This window comes from Juglans regia, chromosome 4 (genome assembly GCF_001411555.2).
Source record: "Juglans regia cultivar Chandler chromosome 4, Walnut 2.0, whole genome shotgun sequence".
In the NCBI taxonomy this organism is placed as follows: Eukaryota; Viridiplantae; Streptophyta; class Magnoliopsida; order Fagales; family Juglandaceae; genus Juglans; species Juglans regia.
The window spans coordinates 32,621,056-32,643,378 of record NC_049904.1 but is presented as its reverse complement, the minus strand read 5'-3'; the positions used below and the strand labels follow the sequence as shown (position 1 = coordinate 32,643,378).

The 22,323-nt window shown below is 34.2% G+C and overlaps 3 protein-coding genes across 8 annotated transcripts; 1 reads left to right on the top strand and 2 right to left on the bottom strand.

Annotated features, from left to right (window-relative positions):
• Positions 1 to 641: 641 nt before the first annotated feature.
• Positions 642 to 3,306, bottom strand: LOC108985115. 4 transcript variants are annotated; one of them, XM_018957279.2, is made up of 3 exons: positions 3,194 to 3,306; positions 1,455 to 2,402; positions 642 to 1,072 (listed from the first exon to the last, which is right to left on the bottom strand). In XM_018957279.2, the coding sequence occupies exons 2-3, from the start codon at positions 2,388 to 2,390 to the stop codon at positions 863 to 865; spliced, it is 1,146 nt and encodes a 381-aa protein (XP_018812824.1). In that variant the 5' UTR covers positions 2,391 to 2,402; positions 3,194 to 3,306; the 3' UTR covers positions 642 to 862. The 4 variants fall into 4 exon arrangements, with proteins under 4 accessions (XP_018812824.1, XP_018812826.1, XP_018812828.1 ...); XM_018957281.2 differs by having other exon boundaries at positions 1,455 to 2,412; positions 3,194 to 3,299; XM_018957283.2 differs by lacking the exon at positions 3,194 to 3,306 and adding an exon at positions 2,815 to 3,142 and having other exon boundaries at positions 1,455 to 2,412.
• An 824-nt stretch (positions 3,307 to 4,130) lies between these two features.
• LOC108985117 (serine/arginine-rich SC35-like splicing factor SCL33) lies at positions 4,131 to 7,899 on the top strand. 3 transcript variants are annotated; one of them, XR_004801331.1, is made up of 6 exons: positions 4,131 to 4,273; positions 5,147 to 5,304; positions 5,939 to 6,471; positions 6,654 to 6,818; positions 7,259 to 7,381; positions 7,455 to 7,899. XR_004801331.1 is itself a non-coding variant. In XM_018957287.2 (6 exons), the coding sequence occupies exons 2-6, from the start codon at positions 5,156 to 5,158 to the stop codon at positions 7,576 to 7,578; spliced, it is 624 nt and encodes a 207-aa protein (XP_018812832.1). In that variant the 5' UTR covers positions 4,133 to 4,273; positions 5,147 to 5,155; the 3' UTR covers positions 7,579 to 7,899. The 3 variants fall into 3 exon arrangements, 2 of the variants coding, with proteins under 2 accessions (XP_018812832.1, XP_018812831.1); XM_018957287.2 differs by having other exon boundaries at positions 4,133 to 4,273; positions 5,939 to 6,016; positions 7,470 to 7,899; XM_018957286.2 differs by having other exon boundaries at positions 4,135 to 4,273; positions 5,939 to 6,016.
• Positions 7,900 to 8,423: 524 nt separating this feature from the next.
• Positions 8,424 to 9,899, bottom strand: LOC108985116 (F-box/kelch-repeat protein At1g15670-like). The gene has a single exon (XM_018957285.2). The coding sequence runs from the start codon at positions 9,748 to 9,750 to the stop codon at positions 8,722 to 8,724; it is 1,029 nt and encodes a 342-aa protein (XP_018812830.1). The 5' UTR covers positions 9,751 to 9,899; the 3' UTR covers positions 8,424 to 8,721.
• Between the last annotated feature and the right edge of the window lie 12,424 nt (positions 9,900 to 22,323).

Here is a 22,323-nt window from a genome sequence, read left to right as displayed (position 1 = left end):
GAAGGGAGTGATATTTCAAGACCAAGTATTTCACTACTTGGGCCAACCCCTTAAGGTTAAATAGCATTATTATGGGACTCACTTTAGTAGCATGTTGGCAAAAACATACTTGTAAATAAAATTTCTCAATACTTATACTGCCGTTTTATACCCTAGCTAGTAACCTAGCTCAAACTTTTACGGCCAACTAGCACTTACATTGGTAAATCTTACGTAGAGAAAGTGAATTCATAAATTGACATAATTTTTTATAATATGTTAAAATTATTTTACAATAAAATTAATTTTATAATCTAACGTATTACTTCAAGACACGTCAGTACATGACTTTATTTTTATGTGACCTCTTTGTGACTAAAATATTTTTCTAAAAGACAATTGGACAAGATACACATCATGTCATTTAATTTATAAGATAATTTCTCATAAATCTGAAGTGGATCAAATATTTTTCGAGATAAATATGGCCTAAATATTGCATCCTTAGATAAAGTTCTTATCTCTAATATATATATATATATATATATATATATATAGACATTTGTTTTTGGGTAGGCCCGGTGCCCATCAAACTGAACAGTAAACTATAGCTACAAAAGGATTATATAAAGTAATCTCATAAATTGATGTGACTCGTTAAATTATAAAATTATTTTTATTATAAAATAAATATAATATATCAATAAAATCACGTCAATTTATATGATTATTTTTATGTAATTAATTTGTGGCTCTAATACTACTCAATTCTAAAGAGTACTTCCACTTCATGATGAATAGGATTCCCTGTGAAAAAACAGAAAGCGTACTTGAAATTTATCGAACTTTTAACTTTCAGCTTTGCTTGAGGTATCTGCCAGATTTACATCTCCATTATCTCTTGATTATCTTTGTTCTTGATGTGGGCTTCGTCCAAGCCATTTGCTGTATTTGAAATCTCCACATTCTCTTCAATATCCTTGTTCGTGATGTGAACTTCGAATGCAGGCCCCCACTTTGCTTCGATGTACTTGACTTTGGATGTTAAAGATCTCAGATCTCGAGCTTCTGCTAGCTGACCAGATGATGCTGCCTGGCACAAAGCATGAAAAATATTATATAGATGTAAAAGGGAGCAGCCTTTATCTCAAATTTATTTTCGCAATTTACATGCTTCTGAGCATTTCAATTCTAATCCCATTTGCGATCATACAAGCAAGGATGCATAAAATAGTTTAACTTGTGGCGAGGCAATGCTCATTAAAAATTTTCCCTGCCTCCTAGTTTCACAAGTGCAATTGAGTGTAGTTTTCAGGTACAAACTCGTTTTATGGCAGAATTTCGTTACAAAACCAAGCAGATAAAGACGCCGTGTCAACGCATATTTTTGTTCTAATAGAAATCAGGTGAATAGAAGGTCTTGACATTGCTATAGGAAGCCATTGAAAGAAGTTTGTCTCTCCATCCTAATACACCTTAAAGCTCAACTGTCCTAGTTGCTCCACCCGTCGTTTCAGATCCTCCATAGATGCTTCTTTGTGAATGCCTTGAAGAATATATAGCAAGTGCGAACTGAGGGTATCTGAACAATGTTGTTCGATCATACAGTAAGGTATCGTTGATTGACAACCCACTGCATAAAAAGGGCAGTTCACAAGCTTCATTGGGCAGACAGTTATGCAATGCCTGTCCATCTCGTGTCTGATGATCCTGTCTGAGCACTTCTGCTCACATTGAATTATCTTGAAGGGACAAACTGAATCATGCTTATCCAAATGACGCGCACAAAATCTGGCATTACAACCCTCATTTATGCAGGTCATAGATCTAAAGCTGCAGTGGTGAATATGTGCATCAAGTTCTTCAGAAGAGTTGAATTTCATGTTGCAGTGAAATGCATTCTTGAAGTCAACATTCTTGAGCAAAGTCTGTGCAATTGCTTCCCTCCCATCCAACAACCAAAAACCATTTATTTCCATCTCTTGAATAAAATCATCTACCTTGTCTTCTCTCTTTTCACTCAGTAGCCATCCTGAAACCCGACTAAACAAGTTCCTCTTTGAATTTGAAAAGTCATCAACAAAATCGGAAATAATATCAAAGGGGTGGTCAGATTCTTCTGCCTCTGGACCACCTTCTAAGATAATAAATTCAGTGACGAAGTTTCCACTTCTCTGAGTAAGATAGTCCACCAGTTCTTTTCTGGTATCAACAGCTACAGAAGCGGGGCTCCTGAACATATCACCTGTTGTGTTGTCAACACAAGCTGTAGCTAATCCTAGGATGAACACTTGAGCTATCTTGTGAACTATTTCTGTGTCATGGAGATAGCACTTGAACAATGGGCTTCCCTTTTGCTCGTCTTCAATTGTCTCTGGTACATGTTCCACAGTAGTTGTAGGAAGATCCATGCCCAAAGATACCTAGAAACAACTTCAGATATATAAAATCATTGCCAGATAGGAGAAATTAGAATATGCCTTTCAGCAACTAGCTAGGAAGAATATAACACAAAGAAAAAGAACATTATATAGATCCAATCATCCATCAACGACCAGGGAGCATACCTTTTAGAATTTATTAAATACATACATACAAAAAGTTAAGAAAAAGCCTAATTTTTCAAATAAGCATCTGGGTCAGTATTGGAGATATAGCTTTGAAGGTTATCGTCTTCTTAATGACTCATCGGTTGCCAGTTTTTGTCAGATTTCTATTGAAAGTCAAGCTTCCTTCCCCAAAAGAATTATCCAACCAACATTATGCGTTCCAAAAGCATCCTAAAGAGCATGAAAAATTTACAGTGTCAATTAAGAAAAGAAAATGTATGCTTACAGATCATGGTAGACTTGATCATCTGCCGCCCATACACTAATTTTAGCCATCCTTAAAATTCCTTGTGGTTCTCCAGATTTCTAGATACCATAGTGTAAATGGACTAAGAAGTTCAGAAATTCTATCGCTACAAAATGCGAGAGAATTTCTATCGCTATCAATGGTTTCGCATTTTCAAGCAATTAACTAGCATAAATTTTGCCCGAATTTCTCCAAAATCTTCTTTTAGAAATATTAAATTCCCACGTTACCGTAAATCAAATAGAATTCAGAGAAACTTAAAAAAATAATTACAAAAAAAAACTGATGGCGACAATGCCGACATTCAAGAACCAAACATCACACTGACTCTGAAAATTAAGAAATTAACCAGACATACGAGGCAGCAATGATCAGGCGCCGAGAGAAAATCGATTGAATCGAACGTATCCACTCATTTGATTGAAAGGAAAGGTGTGAAGGAGCATTTCCTCAAAACAATAGAAGACAAAATAGTTTAGGAACACGAATTTATAATTTATAGTACATATTGTAAATTTATATTTCCTCAAAAAAAAATACTGTAAAATTATTTGTATGGTAAAATAAATATAATAAAAACTAATGTTAAATATGCTTATTGAATTGTATAAATGTTACGCATTATTTTATAAAAAAAAGTGAAATTTGTTATTAAAAAGTTGTTTTTTTATTACATTTCTCATATTTATTTATTTTTTAAAAAAATTTTAAAAAATAAAATTACACGACTATAAATATAATTTTTTTATAATAAATCACATAAAATTTTGTGAATTTTTTTAATATAATACGTTTGTATATGTAACACTATTTTTAGGTTTGTTTGTTGGGTTCGATAAATAGGCTTTCCAAAAATTGATATGGATTTCTAGTAGAGAAATGATGAGTAGAGAAATGATACTTGCAGTCGTGAGCGTGCAGTCGCCGTGCAGTCGCTTTGATAAAAGTGAATAAATAAGGGACCCACCTGAAAAGAAATTAATTTTTTAATAGTGGACCCCACTCTTTTTCAAAGCGACTGCACGGCGTTTGCGCATTCCACGACTGTATGTAGCATTACTCTTTCTAGTATCGTAAATGTTTGGGTCTTGCATTTGGGTTATTACCCATTTAATGGGCTTGGCGTACTGTTAATAGTCCGGCCTTCAACATTGATGGGCCTTGTTAAAACGTGGAGGGAGACCCCTATTGGAAACCACGAGATCTGTATATCGGACGGTTGGAGTTTAGCGAGCCACATGTGGCACTACCTCGCGCGCACAATGATAAAACCTATCTTAAGAAGAAGCTTCTCGAATAGAATATTATAAGGGCGTGTTTCTTCCCGGTTTCACAGAGAGGAAGAGTCGAGAAGATAGAGCTTCAAATTCCCTTCTGTTGTCTGTCAAAGACAGGGTTGTTCTGTGCAAATCAGAACCATTTGTTCCTTTCTTCCCAGGTTTCTCTCTCTCGCTCTCTCGGACGATTTGAAATTGATTTATCAGATCGTACGCAGTTGCTCGTATTTTCTTTGTTTTTTGAAGAATTATTTGATTTACACGGTGTATCTGTTGGCTTATATGTTGATATTTGGTATTGATGGCTCTGTGTATTTTTTTTCCCAATTTTCGTCAATGTTGTTATTTGTAGTTGCTGCTGCTGTTAGGTTTAATTGTTGTTTTGTTTTTTGTTTCTAGTCTGTTTCTTTTTATTCGTTGGGTTTATGGTTACGCAATCGATTTATAAGATCGCGTGGAGAAAAGAAACTAAAAAAAATAGAAAAGGAATTAGTTTGATCGATTTGACATATAATTTGTAATTTCATTTCCTTTTCGCAAAATAAAATGTGATTTCTCTTTTCAAGATAGTGTGCTTTCATGCAAGGAATTGAGAATTATTATTATTTTCTTGTACTGTGGATTACTTGCAATAGTGTGGGTTTTTTTAGCATTATTATTTATCTTGCATCTTGTATAATGTGGTTACTTGCAATAGTGTGGATTACTCGCATCTTGTATAATGATTTTTCTTACAATTACGATGGATAAAATAACTCTCTCGAAAATTGGTGGAAACGAGTACAATGGACAGCCTGCGTGTTTTGGTTGTACAAAACGAATGTGTGTGTGTATTTTTTTTTTTGAATATCTACGTGAGCACTGAAAATGCATGTGCACTGTATATGTCTCGACCTCAGTTTATGAGCAATGGCTGTGATCTGCCACTGAGGGTTGTTTAGTAGTCGGATCTGCCCCCATTTTATTTTATTTTTCCATGTCATGGACATAATGATTTGTTACAATTGATAGTTATTATCATTTTCTGGCCACAGTAAACTGAAATGAGGGGCAGAAGCTACAGCTACAGTCCTTCGCCACCAAGGGGTTACAGCCGAAGACGTCGTAGCCCCAGCCCCAAGGGTCGCTATGGTGGTCATGGTAGAGATCTTCCTACAAGTCTTTTAGTTCGCAACCTTCGTCATGACTGCAGGTTTATTCTCTTGAATTTTTTTGTTTTGTATGACAGGATGAAAATGGTCAATAATTAACGGAACTCCCTGTGGATTCTGTAAATTACTCATTTGTGTTTCGAACCTCAGAAAACCGTAGCATGCAGGATTATATCAGCTTTTTTCCCTCACAAGGCTGGCGAAATTTGCAGCTGGTTAATGTTGTTTGGGGACTTCTTAAAAACTGTAGGGTCAAGTGGTTGCTACTGCAGTCAACCTGAGCAAATTGTGCAATAATTCTCCTATTTATTGTTGCAGCAACTGCTATTTGTTACAAACAGCTTAACAGGGAAATTATTGGTTTTCTTTCAAAAGAAGAAAATAGACTTCTGTGATTTTGTCAATAGATTATTATCCCAGCATTAAGCCTCAGAAGAGCTCTTAAAAGTGGCGGATGTGTTTCTTATTTAGAAAATAAGGTTTTATTTCTTATCAAGAAGCAGTTATGGATGTGTTTCTTTGAGGTTCAAAACATATTTCCTGTTATGGGAGCTGTGGTAGCCAAATGGATTGAGCATTGGGGTTACAAGCAGATCAATAAGTTTAATATTATACTTTTGCTCCTGATTTTGTTAATTTTTGCAACCAAAACATTTCCTCTGTTATGGTTTGCAGGTCTGAAGATCTACGAGGGCCATTTGGCCAGTTTGGTCCTCTCAAGGACATTTACTTGCCTCGAGATTATCACACTGGGTAAGTTTGCACGGTGTTTGCCTCTTATGGCTTTCCATATCTGAAAAGTTCTTTTTTTTTTAAAAAATAAAAACAATTTTGCTTTTTACTTTTCTATTGGGTTTAGTTGAACTTACATGTTTGGAATTTGCCCAATTGTTTGTCTTCACATTCTCTTGGATGTGTTGGGGGATATTTTCCCCTTATTAATTAATTATATGCAATTGGTTCATGGGTATTTGGTTGTTTTTATTGAAAGTGTTGAAGACACCAATGAAGTAATAAGAGTACTATGTTGAAGACAACAATGAAGTAATAAGAGTGTTGTGTTGAAGAGACCAATCAAGTAAGTAAGACTACTGTTCAGGATGGTCTTAGTGTACATGAAGATTCGAAGGAAGTTGGTTATGAATACATAGAGAGGAAGTTCAAGTGTTGAAGAATTTCATCTCAATTTTAACTTTGGCTTCAACGAGGTTAGCAGCCACTTGGTGTTTTCGGTTGTATTGTTTGTAGCCAGATATTTGTGCTTGCCTTAATCTTTGCATGTTACTGATTTTGAGGTTATACCCGTAACTTTTCCTATCAACATGCATTTTTGGATTACATGAATGATATGTATCCTATCTTTGTGATGCTTACAATGGTCATGGTGCAGGGAGCCACGTGGCTTTGGGTTTGTACAGTTTGTAGACCCAGCTGATGCAGCAGATGCCAAATATCATATGGATGGCCAAATTCTTCTTGGTCGTGAATTGACTGTTGTATTTGCTGAGGAGAACAGAAAGAGGCCTGCAGAAATGAGGGCCAGAGAACGTTATAGGTGAGTATTCTGTCGCCAGTGGTAACGAATTGTGAACGGTCAATTTACTGCAGGGAGTGCTTACTTTCAGTTGATGCTACTCTGATTGAGAGACCTTTCATAATGCATAATCAACATTTCCAGAAAGGTTTACCGAGTCAATATTTTATAAATTCTCCCTGTTTAATGGGTGAGGAATGAGGTGGCTTTTCAAATGATTTAAAGGGATTTGCTTTATATTGTTTTCATGTTTAATTTATTTAAGATTTGATGCTAACGCACCAAAATAAATCAATTCTGTCGGTCTTCTATATACTCTAAAAATATTTTTCCAATTCCAAGAGAGTATTCGAAAATATTTGTTTTAGGTGTTTTGCAGTATTTCATGCATCAGAAGTCTGACATACATGCTGTGCACTTGTGTCATATTATGATGTGTATTTTTTTTTTGTATCTGTTAGGGGTCAGTCATATGAACGCGGGCGGTCTCCCCTTCGCTATTCTCGATCACCACGCTATGCACGGACTTATTCTCGCAGTCCTGATTATTATTCCCCTTCCCCAAGACGGAGGCATTACTCAAGGTTCATATTAAACTTTTTTGAAATTTTCTCCATTATATTAGAGACGACCTAAATGTTTCTTAATATTATGCAGGTCGATTTCGCCTAGACACGGGAGGTACAGGGAGAAATCATACTCAAGGTCACCTTATGTGTCAAGGAGCCGTAGCCGCAGCTTTAGTAGGAGCCGCAGTCGAAGCCAGGATTACTCTGGTTGACTGGTTAATAGAGGAGCTTCCAGAGCTTAGTATTTTATCAAAAAGTAGGAAGCAGCGTCTGTGTTAGAAGTTTTAACTTCGAGTACGTGCTGCTTTGATGCACTAGTAATAAAGTTCATCTTAGGAGTTTCTAAAGAAGATCGACTTTCTAGGCTGGTGTAGACTATAGCCGTCTTGATGTACCGATAATTGTTGTTTTATTATTCCTCAGTTATGAGTAGTTGAACGTTTTGCTAGTGGGTTACCCCCTCATTTAAGTTCACGTTTTCAGGACTTATTTTACAACCCATTTAGAGCAATTAGCATAACATGGCTATTTCATTAGCTAAACTTCGTAACTAATATTTTACTTTTTTCCTTTTGATTATCCTACTCAAAATCTAATTCTATGTTCTTTTTTCATTTTTTATATTTTAATCAATGGCCATAAAAAAGAAAAATTATAATTTTAATGTTTTAATTATAATTATAATTATATAATTGTAATCTTAATGTCATATTTACTGCTTGATCTTCGTACACTTTCTAGTTTGTGAATGTGTACTGTATGCTTGGATAAAATAAAATAAAAAATGAAACTCTATCATATAAAAGGAAAAATTCCTTTTCCTTTCGGTGGTTGGGGTCGACCCAACCTCTGCAAATATGTTGAACCATATTAGTTTCATGTAAATAAAGGCTTGGATGAACTAACATGCCTAAGCAAATGCAGGCCTATTTTAGGCATTTGAAGGATTGTACTGTCATTCCGGTGCTCTTAGTCATGTGGTCATATTCGTGAATTCTAAAGCGATTCAATTAGTTTTTTCTTTTTAAGAAAGAAAAAAGGAAAAGAAGGGACTTGCTTTTATCATTTTGAAAATATCATCTTTGAAATAGTTTTGATGTTGCAGCGAGATATGTCCAAAATAATAATAATAATAAAATAGGTCCGATCCCTATTTAAGGATTGTCGACGGTAGAGAAGATGCTCTAAATTATCCGCAAGATAAGTAGAGCTTCTATAGTTCTACAACCCTGGTACTCTCTATATGTACTTATACATAATATAATATATTATATAATACACACGTTAGCCAGCAAAATTTATAATCAGCAGTGCAATCGGGTTTGTGTTTGACGCATACGATAGCACACGAACGCTTAGATCTCCACGTGGCAGCCTGATTGCACGAGTCCCACGAACTCGTCTGGGACTTCTATCCTCTCCGGTTTACGGTTTTGCCCTTCCGCTAGAAAGAACCCTTGCGGTCCTCCTTGGTAAGCCGACCCGGACAAAAAGGTCCTCCGACCCAACCGGATCCCACACGCTCCGACTCTTACCTCCGAGTTCGACTCCGCCCAGCAAAACATCTTCCCATCTTTTCCTACTCCAACACACGACTTTGGGCACTGAGTCGCCTTCCAGGCGTGCTCGACCCTCTTCCACTGACCCGTCCCGAGATCATACGACTCGGCGCTTTCTTCGAAGCCTCCTTGGTTCTCCGTCCTGTACCCGCTCACCACAACGAACTCGGACCCAATTACGACCCCTTCACACTCGTCTCGCTCCTGACTCATCGGAACCAACTCCGCCCACTCGTCCCTCCTCACGTCGTAAACCCAGGCCGAGCTCAACGCGTTCTTGCTCTCGTCGTGTCCACCCGCGATGAAAACCCGCCCATCTAACTCACCAGCGGCGAAGAATGACCGATTCTGCGGCATGTCCTTGCCTTTCCTCCACCGTCGAGTAGTGAAATCGTACACGAACACGTCCTTTACCGGCTCGTAACTCACCGGATCCCACCCTGCCATGACAACGAGCTTGCCCTCCGAGCTCGTCACCTGACAGAACAACGGAAATCCATTCGGGTACTTGGGAACTGGGTCAATACGGTCCCAAATCCCACTAATCGGGTCAAATACAGACACCCCATAAGCTGGGGGTCCAACCGGCTTGGTCTCATCGGAACCAGACCGAACCGGGAGTGACTGAACCAAGCAAGCCGCTTTACGTGTATGCCCAGTCTGCTTTCTGTGGTAGTAGAAGTCCTTACTATGAAGAAGGTCTCGCCAGCGGTGACAAACTCTGGCAGCGATTCCATGAGTAGAGAAGTGTAGACGACTCAAGCACTCAAGCGCGAGTTCTTCCGGTAAGCCAGGAATCAACTCGATAGATTCAGATATATACATTTAAGTGTTTGAAGAAAATTCCGTGAGAGACTTTATCTGACTGTAACCTCTAGAACTCCGAGATTGATATTTATAGCCGGAATGGCCACAGATAGACTCGACTCACTGCGATGATCCCGCGGAGAGAATGTGGGGTTTGACTGGCTGTTTAGTTGTTCCAGGCGGATAACGGATAAGGGATAGGGATAGACATTTGTGACGTGTGGAGGGGGTCCCACAATGTGCAGATTGAAAAAAAAGCGATTGATGAGTGAATTTGAGAATACATAGACACGTACATATACAGCGAAAAGAAAGGCGCAAGCGTGGCCCCTAATCTGATTGGATAAAACTTTTATAAACTCGTCATCAAATCCTGGATAAAATCGAAGGGGGGCCAGACCCATGTGATCTTATAATTTTTTAATAATTTTTAATAATTTTAAAAAATATATCTTACTATAAATATATATTTTTAAAATTTTATAATATATAAATAAATTTACATATGTATTAATGTGTAAAATTATTTATAATTAATTTTTTTTTTAATAAACAATATACTTAAAAAAATCTTTTTGAACTTTGACGGTGAAAGCAAATATCCCTAGATGTTAATATTCTAAATGTAAGAATGGTACGAAACTGATAAGTGCTCAAATTGATAATTCTTTATGATTGATAGAATGTCAGCGATGTTAATACTAAACTTGAATATTATGATATAACAGAATTATTTATTTTAACAATCTCTTATCTCTTTGATTGCATCCCTATAATTCGAGAGGAGAATATTATTAATTCGTTTCGTCATTTATTAATATAATAATAATCAATCATTATAATGATGGATGGATTTCGTCGGGAGTGGAGTGGAGTGGAGTCCATAAGGCAAAAGGCCCATGGATTGAATTATTATTGAAAAATTTTATATATCATCTTCATAAATTATATATAATATTTTTTTATTATTAAATATATAATATATAGATGATAAGTAAAATAATTTAATTAATTTTAAAAAATAAAATAAAAATAAATATGACGTATGATGTGTATGAATGATTAATAACAAAATTCTGAATTATTTCACATACCACTATATTTTTCCGTTACATATAAAGGATTTTCTTTCCAAACAACTACAGCTAGGAAGACTTGACGGTATTAACGGCAATTGACCTTTTTATTTTATTTATTTATTCCTCACTTTCCCTTTACGTACTTTGTAAGAAGAAGCAAAACAAATAAAATAAAAAAAGTGTATAAATAAGGATCGTAGAATTTCCAACCAGCCGTTGTTGCTTAAAATTTAAGAAAAAGTCTATTTGCAGTCACGTGACGGCAGTCTCTGCGCATGAACCGGATGGGGATGCCCACGTCAACGGAGCGTTTACGAGCTCAGCGTTTCCCTAGCCCTTTTTACGAAGGAAAATAATTTATACACAACATTTTATATAATATAATATATTATATAATAATATGTTAAATGAGAATTATTTTTATAAAATATCTTATAAAAATAATATAATTTTATAAAAATATCTTCCTTTTATAATATTGTTGTATAATTTGTTGTGTGTATATCATTACTTTTTTTTTAATATCCGAAATCTTTTTTGATTTCGAAAACGATTCATTGTTTTGTGAAAGACTTGCTATCTATTTTCTTCTTGTTTTAGATTTTTTTTTTCCTACTAGTCTAGGTGTTATCGAAAGAATAAAATACTGAATATGAAATAATTAGCAGCAAAAATAAAATAGCACGTACCTCCTGTCATGATGATTCAAGAATAAACAAAAGCCTAAAAGAAATCTCACTTTAACAAAAATATGTTAAACGTGAGTAGAAAGAGAATCTTCTGGCCCACGACTTTTTTTATAAACCCTTTATTTATAGGCTAAGTTAGGGACTCTCTAACAAAGTTAGACCTGAATATTTATTCCTCCCATCAAAGAATATGAATAATTATACATTACTAGTTGTTCATTAGAAATAAAATTATTAACATTCAAGTTTAATGGAATTAAACTTCTTAACAAACTGTGGCATATGGCCAGTCACTCCAAATAGAATTCTGACATTTTCTCACTTGACCCTCATGTCACACAAATTTCCATATAGGGTGATAGAAAAATAAATATGGCCAAATATTGTTTATTTCAACTAATTATAGAATATTCTCACTCAGATAAAGAATATTATACACGAATCATGACGATAAAATCCCTTATAAAGTCAAGACATCCATTCCATGTATCACATGTAAAATACCCCTTAAATAAGTACCATACGAGTAAACAATTTTATGAATGAACTTCCAATAAGACATCGAGTCCAGCCCTATTCCTACGGATAAAAACAATATGCGTAAAACAGCTTTATTCTCTAAAATAAAACCAAAATGATAGTGTATGTCTATAGAGCAAATAAAGAGAAACTAAACATAAACTAAATTGACAAGTCTCATATTGTCCACATGACCCTTGAACTGCAGTACTGATAAACTTTTGGTCATAGGATCAGTAATCATCAACTCAGTATTTATGTGCTCAATAAACACCTCATTCCTCTTAATGCTCTCTCTAACATTGAGGTACTTGATGTCAATATGCTTACTTCTACTATTGCTTTTATTGTTCTTGGAGAAGAAAACTGCAGCAGTGCTATCACAAAAGATCTTTAGTGGCCTCTCTACTAAATCAACAATCTTAAGATCACAAAGGAAATTCCTCAACCATAACGCACGTGTAATAGCTTCATTGCATGCTATGAACTATGCCTTCATAGTAGACGTAGCAATAATGGTTTGCTTACAACTTTTCCAAGATACAACACCCCTAGCAAGTAGAAAAATATATCCTGAAATAGATTTTCTGGTGTCTACACATCTGGCAAAATCCGAGTATGAATAACTAACCACCTCTAAACGATCAATGTGTCTGTAGGTCAATTTGTAGCCCTTGGGTTCCTTGTAAATATCGTAAAATCTTCTTTGCAGCCTTCCAATGACCCAAACCGAGGTTACTTTGATATCAACCCAATAATGTCACTACAAAGCCAATGTTAGGTCTAGTGCAGACCTGTGTATACGTTAGGCTTCCTACTGCATATGCATACAATATTCTTTTCATCTGCTCTTGCTCCAATGCATTTTGAGGGCATTGGATTTTACTAAATGCATCTCCTTTGACAATAGGTGCCACCAAAGCCTTACATCTCTTCATGTTGAATCTTTCCAAAATCTTTTCAATGTAGGCGTTTTGAGACTGTCCCAAAATTTTTATTCCCTATCTTTATAAATCTCTATGCCAATGATATAAAAGGCTTCACCTAAATCTTTCATTTCAAACTTTTGACAAAAAAATTGCTTGGTGTCAGGAAGCAAGCCTAAATCACTGCTTGCAAGCAAAATATAATTTACATATAGGACTAAGAAAATGCATTTACTCCCACTGACCTTAAGGTATATGTTTGATCAACAAGGTTCTCAATAAATCCAAATGAGCTAATAACCTAGTGAGACTTTATATACCACTGGTGGGAGGCCTGCTTAAGTCCTTATATAGATTTCTTTAATTTGCAAATTCTCTTACTGTTATCCTTAAAACCTTCAGGTTGTAACATATATACCTCATCTTCAAGATCCCCATTTAAGAATATCGTTTTCACATCTATCTGATGTAACTCTAGATCAAAATGAACTACTAATACCATGATTATCCTAAATGAATCATTCTTAGAAACTGGAGAAAAAGTTTCATGGTAGTCAGTGCCTTACTTTTGAATAAATCCTTTAGCCACAAGTTTATATTTATGTCGTTCAACATTATCAGAAGCATCCATTTTGGTTTTATAAACCCATTTGCAGTCATTTGCTGTCCATCTCATCTTTCACGACATCATATTGAGATGTGGAATTATCTCCACTCATGGCCTTTGAAAACAAGCTGGTTTTGACTAGCCCGACCTGTAGGAATAAAATATTAATTTTTAAATGATATTATTTTTGCAAAAAAAAATTAAGATTTTATTCTTGGACTTTTTTGGATTTTTTGTTCTTTCTATTAATTTTGGTGGATCAATATATTGTTTTTCCTATAGTAAGATGCTAGAGGTTGTGATTATTTGAAATATTTTGGGAGTAGCCAAAGCATCCTTATCTATTGAAAAATAATCATATAAGATTGATTATTGGAGTAGCCAAAGCATCCAAATTTATAATAATAATCATATAAAATTTCAACTTTGCAAACATATATTGGCATATGTGTTGTGATTAAATCATTATTTTAGTGACCCGGCCCCAAATGGATGTTATTATTTTATGGTATAATTAGAATAAGATAGATGGTTTAGTGTTGTGCTAGATTTTCCTAGGCCCAAAGGTATGGATAATTTATTCATTAGCATTGAATTATTCAAGTCCTATTATATAGATATTTAGTAAATTTTTGTGTGATGCAACCTCTATTTATAGTTGGTTAAAATTTGCAATTGGTTAATTTGACATTGGTTGATTTAAATAAAGTCAAATTCATAGCATTAAAGTGTTTATTGGTTATTGCAGCTTCAACATTTCTCACTTCACCGTTTAATGATATAATTCGTATTCCGATGCTAAATAGTGACAATTTTTCTTATTGGAAAGAAAATATTCTTATGAAATTCGGGTGCTTAGAGCTTGATATGGCGCTCTGTGTGGATGAACCACCCGCCCTTACGGATTCAAGTACCCCAACAAAGATTTCTAAACATGAACGGTGAGAGCAATCTAATCGCTTATATTTGTTGTTAATGAAATCTCATATCTACAAGAGTATTAGGGGTTTTATCCCTGAAACTGATAAGGTTAAAGCATTCCTGAAGGCTGTTGAGGAACAATTCTTTCGTTCTGACAAGGCTTTGGCTAGCACCATAATGAAGAAACTATCAAGTAAGACTTTTGATAGTATTAAAGGTGTGCGTGAGCACGTTTTGCAAATGAGGGACATGGCAGCTCAACTTAAGTCCATAAAGATGGAGAGCTCTTAGGATATGTTTGGTAACCAAAACAAAACATAAAATTTTCATCTCATCTCATCTCATTATTACACTTTTTTCAAATCTCTATACAAAATATAATAAATAATTTAACTTTTTCAAATCCCAATACACATTTTTCAAATCCCAAAACAATAATAATATTAAAACATAATATTTTAAACTTTAAAACAAAACACAAAATTCTCATCTCACCTCCCAAACCTGCCTAATCATTCTTGGTATATTTCATTATGAATTCTCTCCCTTCTGAGTATGGTCGTTTCAAAATCTCTTACAACGCATATAAGGATGAATAGTCAGTTAATGAATTATTGACTATGTGTGTTCAAGAAGATGAGAGATTGAAAAATGAAAGGCTTGAATGTGTCCATATGGCCACTCATACTAATGGAAAGACCAAGAAAGGTAAGGATGAACAACTGTCATTTAAGAAAAATGGCAATAATGATTCTTGTTTCTTCTGCGAAAAGAAATGAAATATGAAGAATGATTGCCAAAAGTATAAGAGATGCCAAATTTGAAAATCGTTATTTATCCTTGCATATTGATGTTGGTATTACGCGGAGCATCGTAAACGAAAACTCATCCATGTTATGGCATAGGAGATTAAGACATATCTCCATAGAGAGCATTAAAAGGTTGGTGAATGATAGAGTCTTACAAACTTTTGATTTTATTGACTTTAGGACTTGTGTGGATTGTATTAAGGGAAAGCAGACCAACAAGATCACTAAAAGTGCCACAAGGAATTTAAGTATTTTGGAAATCATACACACTGATATCTATGGACATTTCCCTACTCCCTACCTAAAGAGAAATGCTAGTATCTTGCCTGAGTTTGCTCTCTCATTTTTTTTTTACTTAATGATTAAGAAATTGATTTTAGTGTATTGATGTATTTTTTAAATTTTTTAAAAATATTTAAATATGTTAAAAAAATATGAAAATATGAAAATAAAAAGAAGGAAAAAAATAAAAAAGACGAATTTGTGCTAGGCGGCATGCCCAGTGGTCATTGTTGAGCAGTAGCCTAGCATTACTCCCTGCCTAAATGATCAAAACTATTTTATCTCATTCATTAATGACCATACAAAGTATATGTATCTCTACCTTCTAAATGAAAAGGCTGAGGCGTTATATGGTTTCGAAACCTACAAAGCTAAAGTAGAGAAACAAAAGGAAAATAAAATCAAGATCGTAAAATCTAATGGGAGATGGAACTATTATGGTAGGTACACGGAAAAGAGACAAATGATGGGGACCATTTGCAAAATTCCTCAAAGAAGAGGACATTATTGCTCAATACACAATATTCGACACACCGCAACAAAACAGTATAGCTGAAAGGAGGAATCGCACGCTTATAGATACGGTAAGAAGCATGATTAATAATTCTAAACTGTCATTATTCTTTTGGAGTGAAGCCTTGAAAATCGTTGTATATATCTTGAATAGAGTTTCGTCCAAAGCTATATCTAAGGCACCTTTTGAGTTATGGATTAGAAGAAAACTAAGTTTGAGTCATTTACACGTATGGGATTGTCCTATTGAAGTGAGGATTTATAATCCTCACATAAAGAAATTGGACCCAAGAACAATAAGTGGTTTTTTTATTGGCTATTCGGTAAACTCCAAAGGATTTAGGTTTTATTGTCCTTCAAATAGTTCTAGAATTGTTGAGAGCAGAAATGCCAAATGCCTTGAGGATGCTGAACCTAGTGGGATTGCTTATCCTCGTAAGTTACAATTTGAGGAAACACAAGAGCAGACTAAAACTCCGTCGTATGGAGGATGTATGATTATGCTAAGAGAAGATCAAATTGATTACTTTGAAAAAATTTCATTTTCTAAACAATCTACTCATAAAGAACAGGTTCAAATAGAACCTACCTCTAGTTTACAAACTACAGATGAAGTAGTATTAAGGAAATCCTCAAAAGTAATGAGACCATCAATTTCTAATGACTATATGGTTTACCTTCAAGAATTTGACTTTGGACCTAAGAAGGATCCAAGCTCGTTTTCAGAGGCAGGTCCCGTCCCGTCCGAATAATCCGACTCGACCCGACCGCTAAAATGCGGGCAAAATGTATTTGTGGGTCGAACCCGTAAAATGTCGGTTTTAAGTTTTTAACCCATCTAAAGTGTATACTTTCGGATACTCCCTAGCTATTTGATCCAACAGTCACAAATCTACCCTTTCTTTCTAACATAAGCCAAATGTCATATGTACCCAGACTTCCATTTCCTTTTTTGCAAGACGCAACTCGAAAGTTCGAAACAACCATCTCTCAACACGAGCAGTCATCTTCTCTTCATATCTTCATCTTCTTCAGCGATCTGTGATAGGGAATCTTGTCTGAGAACCAGCCCGTCATTGTCAAGGCCAAACTCGTCTCCAAGATCATCGAGAAGAAGATCAAAGAGGTTGGTGGGGCTGTGGTTCTCACTGCTTAGGAAGTTTTGCGATTTGTGGGTTCAAATGCTTTGGGATTTTGTGTTTGATGGTTTGATTGATTTAAACTTGTTTTGTTTGTTCTTTTCTTTGGGTTTGTTCTTTGTCGTAGTTTTCAATTTTGAGGTCGCAGAAAATGATTTTGGGGTCAATAACAACGGAAGATCATCAGAGAGATAATGATCAATCAAAGAAATTATAGGTGTGTAAATTCCAAACTCTTGTTGAAAAGAAGAAATCTAGAGCTTGCCAATTTTATGTCTAATGATACACTGCCATCTTTGAAAAATAAGAATATTGAAAAAAATAAAAAAAGACGGAAGAAGATGGAGAAGAAAGGTGCGTACCGGACCCGACTTTCAGCGGGTCGGGTCGGACCAAACTAACATGCACTGCGGATCGGATCGGTCCCATATAATGTGCGGTTTGGTCGGGTTGCAACCCTAATGGGTGGATCAATCCGCGCCTACCTGAGCACATGGCCCGACTAGAAAGGCTGGCCTAACATGGGTGCATTTAAATGGGTAAAATCATAAAAGTATTAAAAGACCAAATGCCTAATGAGGCCAAGAAACCAAAATAATAAGCAGGCCCATTCTTTTATACAAACTAGACCTTATCGCAGATTCGCATGTATCTTTTTTTTTTTAATAATTAGCACCTATCAAGTAAAGAGGAGGGAGGGGCTGTAATCACGCACTATATGCCATATGGGCGCATGAATCTTGGCTAGAGGTCATCTCCTACCTCTGGTCAGGTCTAGAACTGGAGCTCCAAATTCAGTGATTATTGAGGTGTTTTATTCATAATAAAAATATATATCACAATTTAAAGCTTATTTGAAGTGGGTATTAACATCATGTGACAGGTTTTGAAAAAAAATTATTCGGCCTTAAAACCTTATGAACAAAACATCAAACCTTAGACTCTTAAACCATAAATCATGCAATAAAATCGTGTAAGCATGGACTATATAGTCTCTGAAGCATGTACTTGTGTGAACATGTTTGAATACAAAATCAAGAATCACAAAGAATCCATGAAAATTGAACATGTAAGGATGTGGGTTATAAAATAAAAATCAAACCAAGATGTCTACGATTTTCCATAGATCTAGAGACAACAAAAATCACTAGAAAGGCCATAAAACTTCCCATATCAAACCAAATGTGATCTCACAAAGAAAACACAATGATATTGAATTTTCATGCTCAAAAGAAAAAATACAAATGTCTCCAAAGTTTGAATCAACTAGCATGAAGGTGACTCTGATACCAAATGAAATAATAAAATACTGAATATGGAATAGCTAGCAATGGAAATAAAATAGTACGTACCTCCAGCCATGGTGATTCAAGAATAAACAAGAGCTTAAAAGAAATCTCACTTTAACAAAAATATATTAAACGTGAGTAGGAAGAGAATCTTCTAGCCTAAGTATTTTTTTTGCCGTATCGATGTGTACATAGGCCCTTTATTTATAGGCTAGGCTAGGGACTCTCTAATAGAGTTAGACTTGAACTATTCTTCCTATCAAGGAATATGAATTATCCATTACTAGTTGTTCATTAGAAATAAAACTCTTAATACCCAAGTTTAATTGAATTAAATTTCTTAACAAATTGTGGCATATTGGTTAACTCTAAATATAATTCTAACAGTTATTTGATGAGAGTTTTGATATCATATATATTTTGCGTCAAAATTCTGCTCACTTTTTTTTTTTTTTTGAGTTTCTCGAAGCCGAAAAATGTAGAGTACTGTACCAGTTGGAACTTGGAACTAATTTACAGGTTTTTTCCGAGGTTTCTTGGCAACCAAACACAATATCAACTGGAAGTTTTTTCTGTGAACATTGCGCTATTTAGGATATAAGTTATTTCGTCTGCTTCATGAAAGTTTTCTCTGACAAAAAATATAAGAGATAAGGCATTATTTTGTCTGCTTCATGAAAGTTATTTTGCGATGTATAAAAATTTAAAATAATTAAATAAGATAAAATAAATTAAGTAGAGTTGAGAAAAAAAAATGAGGCCTTACAATATGCGCACAAAACAAAGCCATCCACATAGATATGAGACCAACAATATCCTTATAAAACCCATGATTACGAAGCACTGGTAACAAACCAAATATCTCGTTCAGATCCGGAGAAGGTGGTGAAGAGCGTTCACTTTACTTTCCTGCATGTAGTCCTCCTTTTTTATGGCATTAAAGCTTGTCTCAGGCGAGTTCTCTCTTTCATAATTGTAAAATGCGAAACTAGGTTAGGTTTGAGGTTGAGTTGAGTTATATTAAATTGAATTGAGATGATAAAATATTATTAAAATATTATATTTTAATATTATTATTATTTTAGAATTTGAAAAAGTTAAATTATTTATTATATTTTGTGTTGAAATTTAAAAAAATTATAATGATGAGTTGAGATGAATTAAGAAGAGTTAAAGAATCATATCTCTGTATTTTATGTCATTTTTGTATTTTTTTTTATTGTATATTAACTGATATGATTTGGTTAAAATAATTATTTTATATTATAAAAAATAATACAATCAATTACATGTATAAAAAAAAATACACAAAAATTAATGTACATAAAATTTTTGACTGTTTCAAACTGACGTGGAATCGCGCCCGGTCAGATAATTAGTGTCCTGTAACTGCACAATCACGACTGAAAAAGAGGGATTTTTTTTTTTTTGTAGACGGTAAAGATATTCTTACGAATTTTTCTATGGCATAAGAACGAATTAACTATATTTATCATCAAAGGTGCATGTATGTAGGTAGCCTATGGGGTGTACGTTTCTTCGAACGAACAAAAAATAATCCATTAATGAGCTGCAGATCTATTTTTTAATCGAGTAATGCGCGCGAGATTAAGTAGTGGTTTGTATTTATAGATGAGTTGAGATGATTTGTGAATAGTAGAATAAAAATTAAATTATTTATTATATTTTATATGGAAATTTAAAAAAATTGTTTTGAGATTTGAAAATGTTGAATTGTTTATTATATTTTGTGTAAGAATTTAAAAAATTTGTAATGATTAGATCAGATGAGTTGAAATGAGTTGAGATAGGTTGAGATGAGTTACGAATACAAACAAGACCTTAAGTCTCACGTATTCATTTTAAAAAAATAATTAGATTTATTATTAAAAAAATGTTTTTTTTTATATAAATCATATATTTATTTATTTATTTTTCAAATAAAGTGTATGCGATTTGTATATCTTAAAAATGTAAATATCTTATCTTTTTAATTTTTTTAAAAAGATTAAAAGGGAAGAAATGTTAGATAAAGTTTAGAATATACAAGACTTGACCACTCTATTTATAAAAAAGTAGGGCCATCATTAAAAGTAATTTTTTTTTATTTGCATGAGATTTACATACTTTTCTCAAATGGAGTACGCGATTTGTATATTTTAAAATTATACAAATTATTTTCAAGAAAGAATTTGTACAAGTTTCAAATAGATAAGTTCTGCACAAACTTTTATAAAAAAAATATACTTCACCTTAAAAAAGTATAAAAAAATTATTGTTTATTAGTGAGACCTATTCTTTTACAAATGACTCGTACAAAACTTTTCTATTTAAGACACGTACCTAACATTACTCTTCCTCTTAAATAAACATTTATTTATTTATTTTTACAAATGTTGGGGACCATAACCCCCGGGTGCATTTAGTAAAGTAAATGTTAGAAAAGTTATTTAGGTCAGGAGAGTCTGTTGGTAACAGGTTTGTTACGTGTGTATTTTGGTAATTGTACTATATGTAACATGCATTTACAAGTCCAATTTTATCACTTCGTATTGAATTGCATCCGTCACCCCATTCAGAACAAAATAGAAATAATTGCACGTCATGAGGCATCGAGTATATATGAAACTCCAATTGTGTTTTTTAGCCCATAAATCCATCTGCCTAGAGGCCCAAGGACACGACTCCGCATAAAGCTAGCTCTAAAGCTAGGAAGAAACCAATAAAGCGCCCCATTTGAGATTTTTAATGTTCATGAACTTCTTTGACAAACAGGGTTTAAATTTATGGCAAGGGTTATAGTTGATTATATATATTATTTATTTAACATTTTTTTATATGCGGGTCGGATTCTCTCTTAATAAGTGGACTCACTACGTAAATATTTAATTAAATGAGATAATCATATATAGAATTAGGATTCAAACTCTAAACTTGATTTTGATATGATATTATATAATCACTTGTCGTCCTAAAAATGTATACCAATAGAAATAGGTAAATTTAATTATTTATATTATATCTTAAAATAACGAATTAACTCAATTATATGCTTGGCAAAATAAGAAGAGAAATTATTTACATTAGCCCACTGTTGACTACATCCTCAACACACTAACACACTTAGTGTGTTGAATTAAAAAAAAAAAGAATCACGGTGTGTAGAAAGTGCCGACTGATGTATAGCCGGCTTCAAAATAAGAATTCAATAACCAGGTTATTGGCAAATGAATAGACTCTCCAATTCTATAGTGTATTAATTTTATATTTGAGAAGAGTTACATCAAATTGCTTAGAATGTATAAAAGTAATTATACTTGCTGAGATGGTTGTCTTCTAAAGCCTTACGATTCAGCTTTTAGGTTGAGATTAGTAATATGTGAATATGATGAACACTCGAGACAAATTTAAATGGGGGTAGAGTCTTCCTACCCAAGCAAATCGTGCCACTTGTACAAGTCCAATCAGATTGTTGATCATGTTGTTGTTACTCCACCAAATTAAGATGCAACGATAACAATATTTTCTAGCTCATCTGTAAAAGGGTGTAAAAAAATCAAAGTTGCATTGATATCTAGCACAGAATTATTAATTTCCAAAGCAGGCAGCAGGCAGCAGTAAACAATGAATTTCCCAGTTTTTGTACTACCAAACTAACAGCTACCAGAAAAGCCATAATTGCAAGTAGGGAAGGATGTGAACTCGTCACCTTCCTTCTCGATCTTCACATTCTTTGCCTTCCTTAAAAGCTCCTCCTTCGTATCCTAACTAGATGTAGAGTGTTAGACAAACTATATTATATATAAATATATACATAT

Bases quoted from the DNA above. Each gene is read 5' to 3' on its own strand.
- LOC108985115 (XM_018957279.2), bottom strand. From the start codon at position 2,390: ATGGATCTTCCTACAACTACTGTGGAACATGTACCAGAGACAATTGAA. The intron at 1,073-1,454 runs GTGTATTAGGAT...GCTTTGTGCCAG, and splicing joins TAGGACAGTTGAGCTTTAAG to GCAGCATCATCTGGTCAGCT.
- LOC108985117 (XM_018957286.2), top strand. From the start codon at position 5,156: ATGAGGGGCAGAAGCTACAGCTACAGTCCTTCGCCACCAAGGGGTTAC. The intron at 5,305-5,938 runs GTTTATTCTCTT...TATGGTTTGCAG, and splicing joins AACCTTCGTCATGACTGCAG to GTCTGAAGATCTACGAGGGC. The intron at 6,017-6,653 runs GTAAGTTTGCAC...GTCATGGTGCAG, and splicing joins CCTCGAGATTATCACACTGG to GGAGCCACGTGGCTTTGGGT.
- LOC108985116 (XM_018957285.2), bottom strand. From the start codon at position 9,750: ATGTATATATCTGAATCTATCGAGTTGATTCCTGGCTTACCGGAAGAA.